Source organism: Strongylocentrotus purpuratus, unplaced genomic scaffold (genome assembly GCF_000002235.5).
Source record: "Strongylocentrotus purpuratus isolate Spur 01 unplaced genomic scaffold, Spur_5.0 spur5_scaffold_14, whole genome shotgun sequence".
Classification (NCBI taxonomy): Eukaryota; Metazoa; Echinodermata; class Echinoidea; order Camarodonta; family Strongylocentrotidae; genus Strongylocentrotus; species Strongylocentrotus purpuratus.
In genome coordinates, this window is record NW_022145599.1 from 20,179,277 (window position 1) to 20,191,299 (window position 12,023).

Consider the following 12,023-nt stretch of genomic DNA (forward strand, 5'->3'; position numbering starts at 1 on the left):
TTAAAATTTATCGATAAAATAAGCATCATTTCAATCATTTAGTTATCACATAATAAACGATAGAATATGAAACATTGGCTCGTATTAGAAAAGGGCTGGAGCAGAAAGGGTTTGGAAGGGGCTTTTGGATAATGCGTATGTAATATTTTTGTAATATTTTGTGTTTTATTTCTATGTTTAATCATCTATTTCTGGACCTCTAGGAGGAAAGGAGTCATTTTAATAATGGCTCTGAATAGAGTATTCCAGCCGTTTTTCAATTCTTGATTTGTATTATTTTTGTAAATTGTATTATCGTATGTATTTGAATTTGTATACGGAAAATAAAACCAAACCAAACCAAGGGAGATTCATGTATACACCACCTACCAATAAAGGTAATATAGAGTGCGAGATGGATTATAGTGATACTTTGATAAAATACAACTTCTTGTGAGAAGAAAACGCGAGCATGTTTGGTGAGAAGGAAACCAAGTAACACCAAGGACTACGAAGCGTCAGATTAAGTACATTAAACTCAACTCTCTCCTTCAGGTTCAGACCACCAAGGTCATAGAGCCTGATCCCCACGTGACCATTCTTACAATCAACACTCGCTACATACACCCTGTCCTGCTCATCCAGGGCAGCAAACAGATGGACACCGTTTGGAGCTTGTAGAGACTTACCAGCATTCCCATCCCTGTCATAGACCGTCACCACGCTTGGACGGGAGTGATGACATGAACTCGTGACGATCAAACCCGACCTGGTAGCAGATACCTGGCCCGTAATGTTGTGTTTTGTTGGAACAGTGTGTTTGAGAGTGGATCCAGTCGGGTGATAGATATGGACTTGCTTTTGATCGCTGATGATGAGGATTTCATCTGATGGACTTCTGTTTAGTGCGCGGAATAAGCTGTTTGGAATAGGGATGGTTGATTTCCTGGATCCATTGGGAGAATATGTGTGTACTTCGTTGTCGCTCGTCGATATGCATAACGACCTGTCTTGTTGAAACACAATATCATAACATTTGATGTTACTTGGTATGTTTGCATACTGCTTTGTTTTACCAGCTGAATCAATGATATCTATACCATGTGCATCAATATATCCGATAGCCACACTGTCATCAGAGTATGGGGTCATTCCCCACATGTATCCCCATAGATCTACACGCTGAAAGACTTGCAAGTTGGGATCTGATTCTGAAATGCTCCCGAGGTCAAGACGAGTATCATCTGCAGGCTTGAACCTCTTCTTCTGTGCGTTCTTCGTAATGGCTGCCGCAGAATTGTGATCAGTAGCCTCCTTCAGCATGGCATCCAGCTCCTCACAGAGCAAAGCATGAGCAGACAGACTGTCTGTCTCAAGATGACCCAGTCTGTCATTAGCCACCAGTGTTCTTGAACTACAAATACTCTTGATCCTCTGTCGATCATTGGTTTTCAAGACGTTGAGGTCGTCATCGAAACTCCGCTTTACTACATTGATTTGATCGATGAGATTTCGATGATTTTCCTCAAGTAGTTTGGCCTTGATGCTGTAGGCTTGACCGACGTCGTCCAGTAGTTTCTGCACGGCACTGTATACTTCGTGGCGTTGTACTTCCACATTCTGAATGTTTTTTTCCAGTTCTGATTTCTTAGCGGCACAACGCTGCACAAGGTCGTTCACCTATACAAAACAAATAATAGAGAAGTGGAAAAAAACACATTTTAGAATGAGATGTAGTCTATGCCTCAGCCAGTTTCGTAATGTATGCACATACATTTAAAGACTAAGTCCACTCTAAAAATAATTTGTAATTAATAGATGCAGAAAAAACAAGAGAAACAGAGCAAAACAAATTTGAGTAAAATCGGATAACTCATATTTAAGTTATGAATTTTGGAAAAAGTATGACAAACTATGGAACAATGGAAATCACTACACAAATTGCCAATTTGGTTATGAGTCTCAGACGTCATGTCCTCACTATTTAACAATTGTTTTATTTATTTTAATCCCATTAATTTCCCTTTTTATCCCCCAAAACTTGATTTCCCCAGGCCTTTGTCCAGATTAAATGATTTGTATGATATTGCGTGCATGAAATTTCACAAAATCTTTCATGAACTTTGAAAAATTGATACTTTTTTTCTGGATATTGTATATTCATGATTATTGATTTTTATATAAATAGTTTATCAAAATTCACATTTTTCATGATTTAACCGGGAAAAAATAGTGGATAGTGATGCAATGACGTCACTGACTCATGAGTGAGTTGCCAATTTGTCTTGTGAGTTTTTTTTCTAAAGTTTAACCATAGGCTTACACTTAATTTTATTAGTTTGTAAGTGAGGGTAGCGACCAATATCTGACAAAATTTAGATTTTGGAATGGTTAAACTTTACATTTTTAGAGGATTTTCGACTGATTAAGCTTAACTGCAATTTATTTTTATTGTCAAGGGGCAGGGGGTTACCCCAGCACTCTGATAGATAGGAATATATTCTCCCATGCTAGCGGTGTTTATATTGAAGACAGGGTTTACAAACATAACAAACACCGGGACTATAAATATTCGAGGGAGCGTAAGGACCGAGTGGGGGAAATTTTGATTTTAGGATGGTGAAAAGTTACTTTTCAGAGCACTTGAACGCTTTTGATGCGAGGGGGCCCCAGAGGGCTGAAATCAATGTTGTCCCCCACTTTAATAATGCGGGGACATCAAACCACTCTGCCCCCCTCCGGTGTCTATGATACCTTCCCCTATCCGAATTGTATGGGAACCTATATTGTCTTGTCAGGCCTTAACCAAACGCAATTTTCTTTTGTCAAATTAACCCATTTACCTTAAGACGTAACTGCTGTTCGAAGTCAGCCTGATTCTTGATGTTGTGATTTTGATGACCGACGATCACGCACTTGTGACAGACATGGACCTTACAATCCTCACAAAACATATCTTTGTTCTCTTGTTTGTGGATGCCGCACTTCTCGGATAGATGACCAATACTGACCTTCCCGTTGATGATATCCTGTATGGATACAATCTCGTGATCTTCAAAGACTGTAAGATGTTGATGACAATCCAGACACTTATTACAAATGTAGTTATTACATGTACAGCAGAATGAGACGGCATCTTGCTGAAACTTGCAAGCAGTGCATTTTGGACGCATCTCAAGGACAGCGTTCATTCCTCCACTCTTGGCGTGGTAATCGTCTACAAGTCCGTTGACAGTCACGTTGGTGAGGAAATCATCGACACGCTTCGCAGACAACTTGGTGATCTTCCTGCAAAGAGGACAGATCATGTGATCGAGATCCTGGTGGGACAGGTCATAGTTCTTGAGACATTTCCGACAGAAGGTGTGTCCGCATGAAGTCAGGATGGTTGCTTCATCAAAGATATCAAGACATAGTGGACACGTCAGGTTGTGTGAAGAGCTTGGAGCTTTCTCTTCCTCAGTCTTCTCAGCCATGGTACAAATATCGGCTTTCTGACTTATTACAAACACGAGCTCAATCTACGCATATATCCAATAACCAATACAACTTAAAAGTGTGATCAGCTAACTTGTACTAGAAGCCAAAATCAGTTCATGTAAGCACAAACTCTATGCTTTGACGTAGTAGATTTTACCAATATCCGAAGTTTTCGCAACAGGTGCGTCCTACCAAGTTCTCACGTTACTTTCAAATATGTGTCGAAAGTGGTGAGCCTAACTTTGATCAAAAGTACTATTATCAATTATCTATTCACAATGTCTACCTGAATACAAGTATGGTTATAATAGTAAAATCACACTTGAGGAGATATCCTGTGAATATAATGCAGTTTGTGCATATAAATAGAAGTGGGTTTTCCCACAGAGATCACGCGCGGCGTATAAGCACCTTTGAACTTCATGGCGGTATTCATCATTATTTTTTTTCTATAGAGGGCGACTCATTTAGGCTTTCAGTGGTGGATTTAATATTATGTTAGAGATCCCCTCTAGTAGAATCCGGGACAATAGAGCATTTTTTTCTTCATTATTATGTTTGGAAGGGTAAAGGGTAAAGGATCAGTTCATGATATCATTGTTAATGCCTTGTATTCAAAACAGTTCATATTTGATGTCTTTATGGACCTGAGTAAGGCGTTTGATACCATTGATTTTTCCATTCTCTTTAAGAAATTAGTTAATTATGGAATCAGAGGTATTGCATTGAATTGGATTAAGAGTTATTTTTCACAAAGGTACCAATTTACTGAATATAATGGATATAGTTCTACCAAATTACTGATTAAATCTGGAATTCCTCAAGGGTCAAATTTAGGCCCCCTGTTTTTCCTTTTATATATAAAAATGACATATGCAACTCCTCTCATTCCTTAAAATTTGTACAATTTGCTGATGACACTTCTTTGTTCTTAAGCCATAATAACTTATACTCACTGAACACATTAAGAATGTATCTCTGTGGTTAAAGGTAAATAAACTATCGCTTAAAGGTAAAGACCAGTTATGGTCATGCGATTGCATTGTGAAAGAAACGTTGTGGAATCAATCAAAAAGGTTGATCATCTAGCATCTAGCATCTGCAAGGTTCTGGAATCATCAAAATGATAAGAAATTTGGCCCATTCTTCGTAAAGTTACAAGCACTATACACAGAAAGATGTATATGGGACTACCCTATATCTCTCACAGACCATGAGAGAAACAAATTTTACCAAATATATGAATTAGTAGGCGGTTTCCCGGCAAATTTTTTATCATCATGTATTAGTCAAAACATATTCTTTCACAAGTCATGATTGGTAATGAGAGCTTCCATTTCATTTTTTGAAATTGGGGCGTTTCCAATACTGGTCTTTACCTTTAATTTAGACAAACCAAATGTATTCTTTTTAGAACAGTTCAGTGCAACAAAAAAGAATTGAAAAATCAAGTTCCACCATTATATATTGATCAAACAATTATTGAAAAAGTCTCAAATATTCAATTTTTAGGTATTCTCATAGATGAAACATTGTCTTGGAAATCCCATATTGCCATGATCTCTACAAAGATTAGTAAAACTACAGGATTATTGTCAAAGCCGAAGTATTATTTACCAGGAAATGTATTCTTTATGATTTATAATTCACTCATTCTCTCTTATTTGTCATATGGTAACATCGTGTGGGCAAATACAAGTCATTCTAAGTTAACCCTTATTTTTTACTTCAGAAGCGTTGTCTACGATATCGTACAAACTCTCATTATTTGGCCCATTCTAAACCTCTATTTAGACAGTTAAATACCCTCAATATTTATAGCCTAAATAAATATCAAAATGCTGTGTTTGTATTCAAATGTATTAAAGGTAATGCACCATCATCATTTGCCACTATGTTCCAAACTAACTCTAAAATTCATAAATATAATACTCGAAATAGTCTAAAGTTACACATTTGGAATATTGATAAACAGTACATGCAACAATCGGTAAGGTATACAGGGCCCATAGTATGGAATTCTCTTCCATCCTCTCTCACTCAATATGTTTACTTAAACTCATTCAAGAAAAATCTTAAAATATATCTATTATCCCTATAATTTGTTTTAGTTTAACACCTATTTTAAAATAAAATATAATTTGTAAATTACCATAAGAGAGAAAGAAGGGGGAGGGGGGAGGTGGTGGTGGGGGGGGGGGGGGGGGGGGTGGGAGGGAGGGAGGGAGGGAGGGGGGTAGAACAAATACATGCGCAATACTCATTATTATGTTATTATATCTGTGTAATTATTTTATTCATTTGGACGCCTGAATCAACAAGCTAACATAAGCTTCCTACAGGTGCTCCCTTTTCCTTTTACTCATTTTCACAGTTTGTTTAAATTAATTTAATTTAATGCTCATGATTTGTATATTTTAAACTGTCACATGTTTACTTTATCACATATATATATTTGTATGTTTTTTAACGGAAATAAAGTCTTTTGAATTGAATTGAATTGAATTGAATTGAATTGAATTGAAAAGGACTACATTTATATTTTACCCCGTCTTTCTCCACTATTCTTCATTTATTTCCCTTCCACTTCTCTTTTTCTAAATATCTTTTTTCAGTCAATAATTCAAATTCTTGCGTAGAGATTGCTACGAGTACGAGGCTACAACCTTCCTTACAATGTATAATTTGCATGAAAATATATTTCACCACTTCCTCTATTGCATGGAACCTAGAACGTAGGTCCATGAAATAACGAATCTGTCGGATATAAGTTTTTAATCTTTCTTTCTCTCTCTGTCTCTCTCTGTGTCTCTCCCTCGCTCTCTCTCTCTCTCTCTCTCTCTCTCTATCTCTCTCTCACACACATACAAACACACACGCACACACACTTTTTTTTGTTATAGTAATTTCGTTTTATTCCTTGTTAAGAACATACAATTGAATAAAATAAACGTTTTCAATATTAATTGCTTATACATAAAAATAATTTAACAAAAACTCATTTGCAGTATATATATATATATATATATATATAAGCAAGAAAGTGAACAAAGTAATTTTGCAGGCCTATCTTTAGTATATTGGGTATAAATGTATTTTACAGATATCATCCTCATGCCATTAAAGCTAGATTTATATCATGCCGATACCCAGAAAGAGTGCATATGCAAAATATCTAGAAAGCAACTTAAAGATAAACTTGAGTTTTGGTATAAAAAGAAAATGAATTCTCACAGAATCTAACGAAACTTACACTGAATGTTCAAGATTACAAATAAATGTCATGGGCCAAACAATTTTGGAAGAAAATGTATACTGGCTGAGTAATGAGCAAAGAAAGATAAGGAAATCAGGGTAGTACTAGCCCCGACACCATGTGTGTTGTCCCATATACATCTTTCTGTGTAAGTGATTGTTACTTTACCAAGACTCTGCCAAATTTTATGATGATTTTGATGACTCCAAAACCTTGCATTACACACCATTACTTACATGCTATATGATCAACTTTTCTGATCCATTCCGCACCTTTTCTTTCACAATGCAATCGCATTACCAGAACTCAAGTTTATCTTTAAGTAATCATGGCAGTGATTGAGAAATAGAGAGAGGGAGAGCGAAAGAAAAAAATTACGAGACATGAAAACAGCATTCTCTATGGATTGAATTTACATAGCAAGCCTTAGATGTTGTTATGCAAGGCAAGCATATAGTAAGCTACCGAGTTGTCAAGAGAACTACTGTTCAAGATATAGGCCTATATAGCATCAGATTTGTCGTAAACTGTCCTTTTCTCTTGCTTACATGCTCTCTCCAATTTCCTCTCCCATCCCCCCCCTCTCTCTCTCTCTCTCTCTCTCTCTCTCGCTGTCTCGTTGTTGCTATGTCAGTCGAGCATGTGGTAAGATTGTTGAATTGTCAAGAGAATCATTGTTCAAGAAGTTCATATATTCAATTTATCTTCCTCGCTTACTTCACTTTCCCCTCACACATCTTCCCCTCTCGCACACATCTCCCTCTCTCCCTCCCTCTCCATCTCCTCTCTCTCTCTCTCTCTCTCTCCCCCTCCCTTTCTCTCTCTCTCTCTCTCTCTCTCTATCTCTCTCTCATATCTCTCCCCTCCCCTTTCACCCCTCTCTCTCTTTCTCCGTCCCTCTTACACAGAACTGCGTTCTAGTTTTCAGTTTTCATATTACCGTTTATTTTGGCATGGCATCATATTCGAATTATATACTCTTTAAAGAATTTATAGCCGTACTTGATTATCTTTGCTCAAATTAGTTTTGCGTTGATAATAAACCAGTCGTTACCAATAGTAAATATTGGCCCCTACATGTATTCGATAATAAATCTGACTCATAGACTCGAATTAGAATACATTTCTGTTCCAAAGAGTGTTGTCATAGAAACGAGCTTATAAACAATCAAAAGATTTGAAACACTCATGATGAAAGGGAATGTACAAGTACGTCAATTTCATGTAGAATACATTTGCTGAAGTTTAAAAAAAAGCCATTTAAATACACCTGTTATCAAACTGTCAGTGGTGTTTATTGGCAGATGGCATACCGACTCGATTGCTACAAAAAAGATCAAAATTGCAAATATGAATAATAATGATCTTCGACTTCTGACAATCAAGATATATTTGTGATACATCACAACGGAATGCATTATAAAAGTAATGCAGAGATTGTCAGAATTTGCGGAATCTCTGTATGGTGATTATTATTATTATTATTATTATTATTATTATTATTTATTAATACGATGCCATTTGTATTAACTATTCTGTTTGTTTTTAAATCAACATTACAATCTCTTAAGCATAATGATTGTATCAGGATATATCTCCAAAAAAATAATAGTAATAAATCATGGTGATAACGTCAATAACAGAAAGAGTGGTTTTCGTTTGACTTAAAAGAATGAAACCTCGGTGAATTAAACATTAAATCACTGAGAAAATATTTTAAAGCAAGGGGTGTTGATATAACTATGCATACACTGATATTGCCTCCCATCTGTATGTGTTTAGCGGCAAAATTCTCAGACCGATATATCTACTGAGAAAACATGACTATATTTTAGAAATCAAATCGCTAGACGTTTTTTTTTCAAAGAAAATTGCAAAAAGGAACGCAAATTGAATTTATGTGAATACAATGCCCCTTTTCCAATAGGAAATGTTCAGAATATACCATCACGTGTACTTATAAATATAAAGTAGTGATATTAGGTTTATAAAATTCTCTTTATACTCTTTGTTTAACATTATTTATAGCAATATTTACAATATCTCAAAAATACTGCCCAGCATAAGAAGATTAAGTTTGAAATATACTATATCTATTTCCCTCATATCTATCTGTAAATGGCGATGTACATTGCAAAATTAATTAAACAAAATAAAATGACTGCATTTGTAAATATACATAATCAGATATTTTCTATTACTGTTTTGAATGAAAGGAAGACATACCAATTATTACAATCTATTTTAAACGAAGCACAACATTAATGATTAGAACATCGTTTATTCAAAACTAATACCTACGTGTAAACTTCGTACCGTTATCATAATATTCATTTTCTACATATGATATAATGTAATGATTCATTTACACGTTTTTTTATGACCCAAAATCATACTATCTAGATTTTAATTTACCAATACAGCGAAATATCTATAATTCTAAGTGGCTTCTTTATTAAAGTAAATTCCGTGATGAAAATTCGGGGCCCCCCTTAAATGGATAAAGATATAGAAACGGTTCATGAAAAAATGATTTAGATCCTGGGGCCATTTTGTAAATTACCTATGTTTTCAATTGCTTTCTCACAGGGTATGACGTAAATTGCTTCTAGGGATTAGCTTAAATCAGTGACAAGATTGGGTCCTGTCATTAAAGACCCTGTCAGAAGTGAAAAATGGATTAGATGATTTTTGTTTTTGATTTTTTTAAATGTATTTCTAATCTTTGTCAGTGTAGCCCATTCACCAATAAGTAGTGGTCTTCCATGGGGCCTATATTTTATATATCAAAGGAAATATTACAAGCCATAGGTTACAAAAGTATAGATTAAATGCCATTGTGAGTGTTTGTCTAAGGAGTGAAAAACTCGAAATCTAAAACCTTGAAAATCAAAACTAGCAATCGACTAGGTGACATCATCTTATGATTGTGGAATACACATATTCAAAATGAATTTGAAATAATTAAGTACGGCTCAACGTCTCAGCTATATAGGCGAGCCGATTGGGGGTAAACGTTTTACTAAGTAATATATAGGTGAAATGCGATACAATATGGCAATCGTATGAGTAAGGAATGGAGGGCTTATATGGAGGAAGTCTTTTGGTAGGACCGTAGGGGGTCGTGTTTTTTATGTTGGCTCCCTCCCACCCTCTCACATTTCCCCCTCTCCCACTCGACTCATAGCTGGCCATTGGTCAATATATATTTAAAAAAGAGAAAAGATACATGATTGATCACACCTACCATTATTACTTTTCAGGAAGAGATTATGTCTTTAAATGAACCAAACCTTTTATCCCTAATATTCTTTTTAAAGAATTATGCTGATCATATAAAAACTAATCTGAATGCATCATTATATGGGATCCTGTTTCCATCCAAATTTGATTTATCTCAATTACTCTCTCTCTCTCTCTCTCTATCCCTCTCTCTCTCTCCCATCCCATTTCTCTCTCTCTCTCTCTCTCTCTCCCCTCTCTCTCTCTTTCTCTCTCTCTCTCTCTTATTCTCTCACTCTCAACTATTTTCCATACTAAAACATAGCAATCTTTTATATCTTTAAAGACCCTGTCGGAAGTGAAAAATGAAATAGATGAAATATATATCAAAGGAGGCTTATTAGCCATAGATTACAATAATTTCAAGTATATGCTACTTAAATTTCCGTCAGAGGAGTATATAACAGCTCTCTGACAACTAGAAAAATAAAGCTTTGAAAATCGGAAGTTATCGACCTAAATACTTTACTTTTTAAATACTTTATATATTCTACGTTCATACAAAGTTGTATCTTTAAAGTCTTTAATCATACAACTTGACTGTAAAGTCTTCATAGTGCCAGGAACGATCAAGTCCACAATTGAAGCAGGACCATCATTACATGGAATAATTCTTTTTCGATTTCACAATGAACCTTTCACGGTTAGTGCCTCTGTCCATCATTTTGAGCAAAGAATACAAGTGAGACGTCACAGTCTTCCATTAAAGGAATGGCCTTATGTAAAGAAGCAGAAATGAACACTGGCTCTTTCCTGCTGAATGGGTGCAGAATAGTGTTATCTGGAAACAAAGTAGATCATGTTTACATCTCCGTAAGATAACGCTCAAGTATAAGAATGGGTTCTAGCTTTTACTGGAGTTATTTACTTCAGTCCGCTGAATAATCCCCAGAAATTCGAATTCCCGTCACCGGCATTGTCTCCGCCTTCCGCACCGGTCGTCTGCGTTTTATTATGTTCATGTCCGTTGGCAGTCATGACGACCCCTCCAGTCTTCGATGAATCGTTGCCGTCCACTGTCACATACGGAATGCTTCGCGTTGAACCGCTATCGCCCGATGACGCCATTGATGCAATGCCCGAGTCGGAGGACGACGGTGAATCCCGTCTCAAATTCGTTGACGATTCGTCGGGCGACGGCAGCGCTGACGATGTCTGTTGTGATGGTTTGGTCTTGACCTCGTATGAGCCCTTGTTCTGGGTCGAGCGCCGGAAGAGCCCGAGACGACCCGAGACGCCGGCGGAAGGTAGTTCTTGCGGAAGGCCGAATTGCTTGGTGCTGGAAGAGTCCTTTTTCTTGGCTGGTTTACGTTTGGGAGCTACTTCAATTGGTTGTTTACTGTTCGCTCTTTCAGCAGCCTTAAACAAGACAAAAAAGGTTAAATCATTCAAAGACAAAAGAAAAGAAAAGAAAAACAACAACAAATGTGATACAATAGCAACACTCAAAAAGGATCCAGCTTTGTCAGAAGGGTGGTGATTAAAACGGTTTTAAAGAGTTTAAAAGGCGATTCAATGTTCGCATAAATCGACAAAAAAAGAGTTTTCTTTAAAGAACGGGGGCAGTGGAGCCCCCCCACCCCCACCATGAGGACAGCCAATGAACAATGGAACTAATGATCAACTTCAGAATACAGACGAGCGATTTGATTATGCCAGGCTTATGCTATAAGATTTTCCATCAGTATTAAGTTCAAACTTAGCAAGACATTTCAATCTTGTTTAGACTAAAGTTGCTCAGGCTCCGCAATTCTTTAAATATGGATTCCGGACCATGTTGATAACAAATTGAAAATCTTACCCGATACTGGTCTCTGAAACCCTTGAAGAGCTTGAAAAAGTTGACAGGCTCGACATGGTCGGCATTCTCACCAAACATCTTGCAGGTGTACTGGTAGATCTCTTCCATCTTCTTGAAACCCTCCGAGAGGGCGTGGATGGTGTCCGCTGCGCCTATGTAGAACTGGTGGATATAGCAGTCAAGGATCAGAATGTGTTATACCCATTTCACCTTTGTCAAAAGGAA

The 12,023-nt window shown here is 36.6% G+C and overlaps 1 protein-coding gene across 5 annotated transcripts in view; it reads right to left on the reverse strand.

The window, feature by feature from the left end:
• Window positions 1–12,023, reverse strand: part of LOC591753 (formin-like protein 3) — a 67,149-nt gene that overhangs the window by 4,078 nt on the left and 51,048 nt on the right. For 4 of the 5 annotated variants that reach the window (XM_030984421.1, XM_030984419.1, XM_030984423.1 and 1 more), the window contains exons 24-25: window positions 11,799–11,963; window positions 7,642–11,356 (exon numbers count right to left, since the gene is read on the reverse strand). In XM_030984421.1, the coding sequence (XP_030840281.1) occupies window positions 10,862–11,356; window positions 11,799–11,963 (660 nt within the window). In that variant the 3' untranslated portion in view covers window positions 7,642–10,861. Of the gene's footprint in view, window positions 1–7,641; window positions 11,357–11,798; window positions 11,964–12,023 lie in introns of those variants that run through there. The other variant, XM_030984420.1, reaches the window with a different exon arrangement.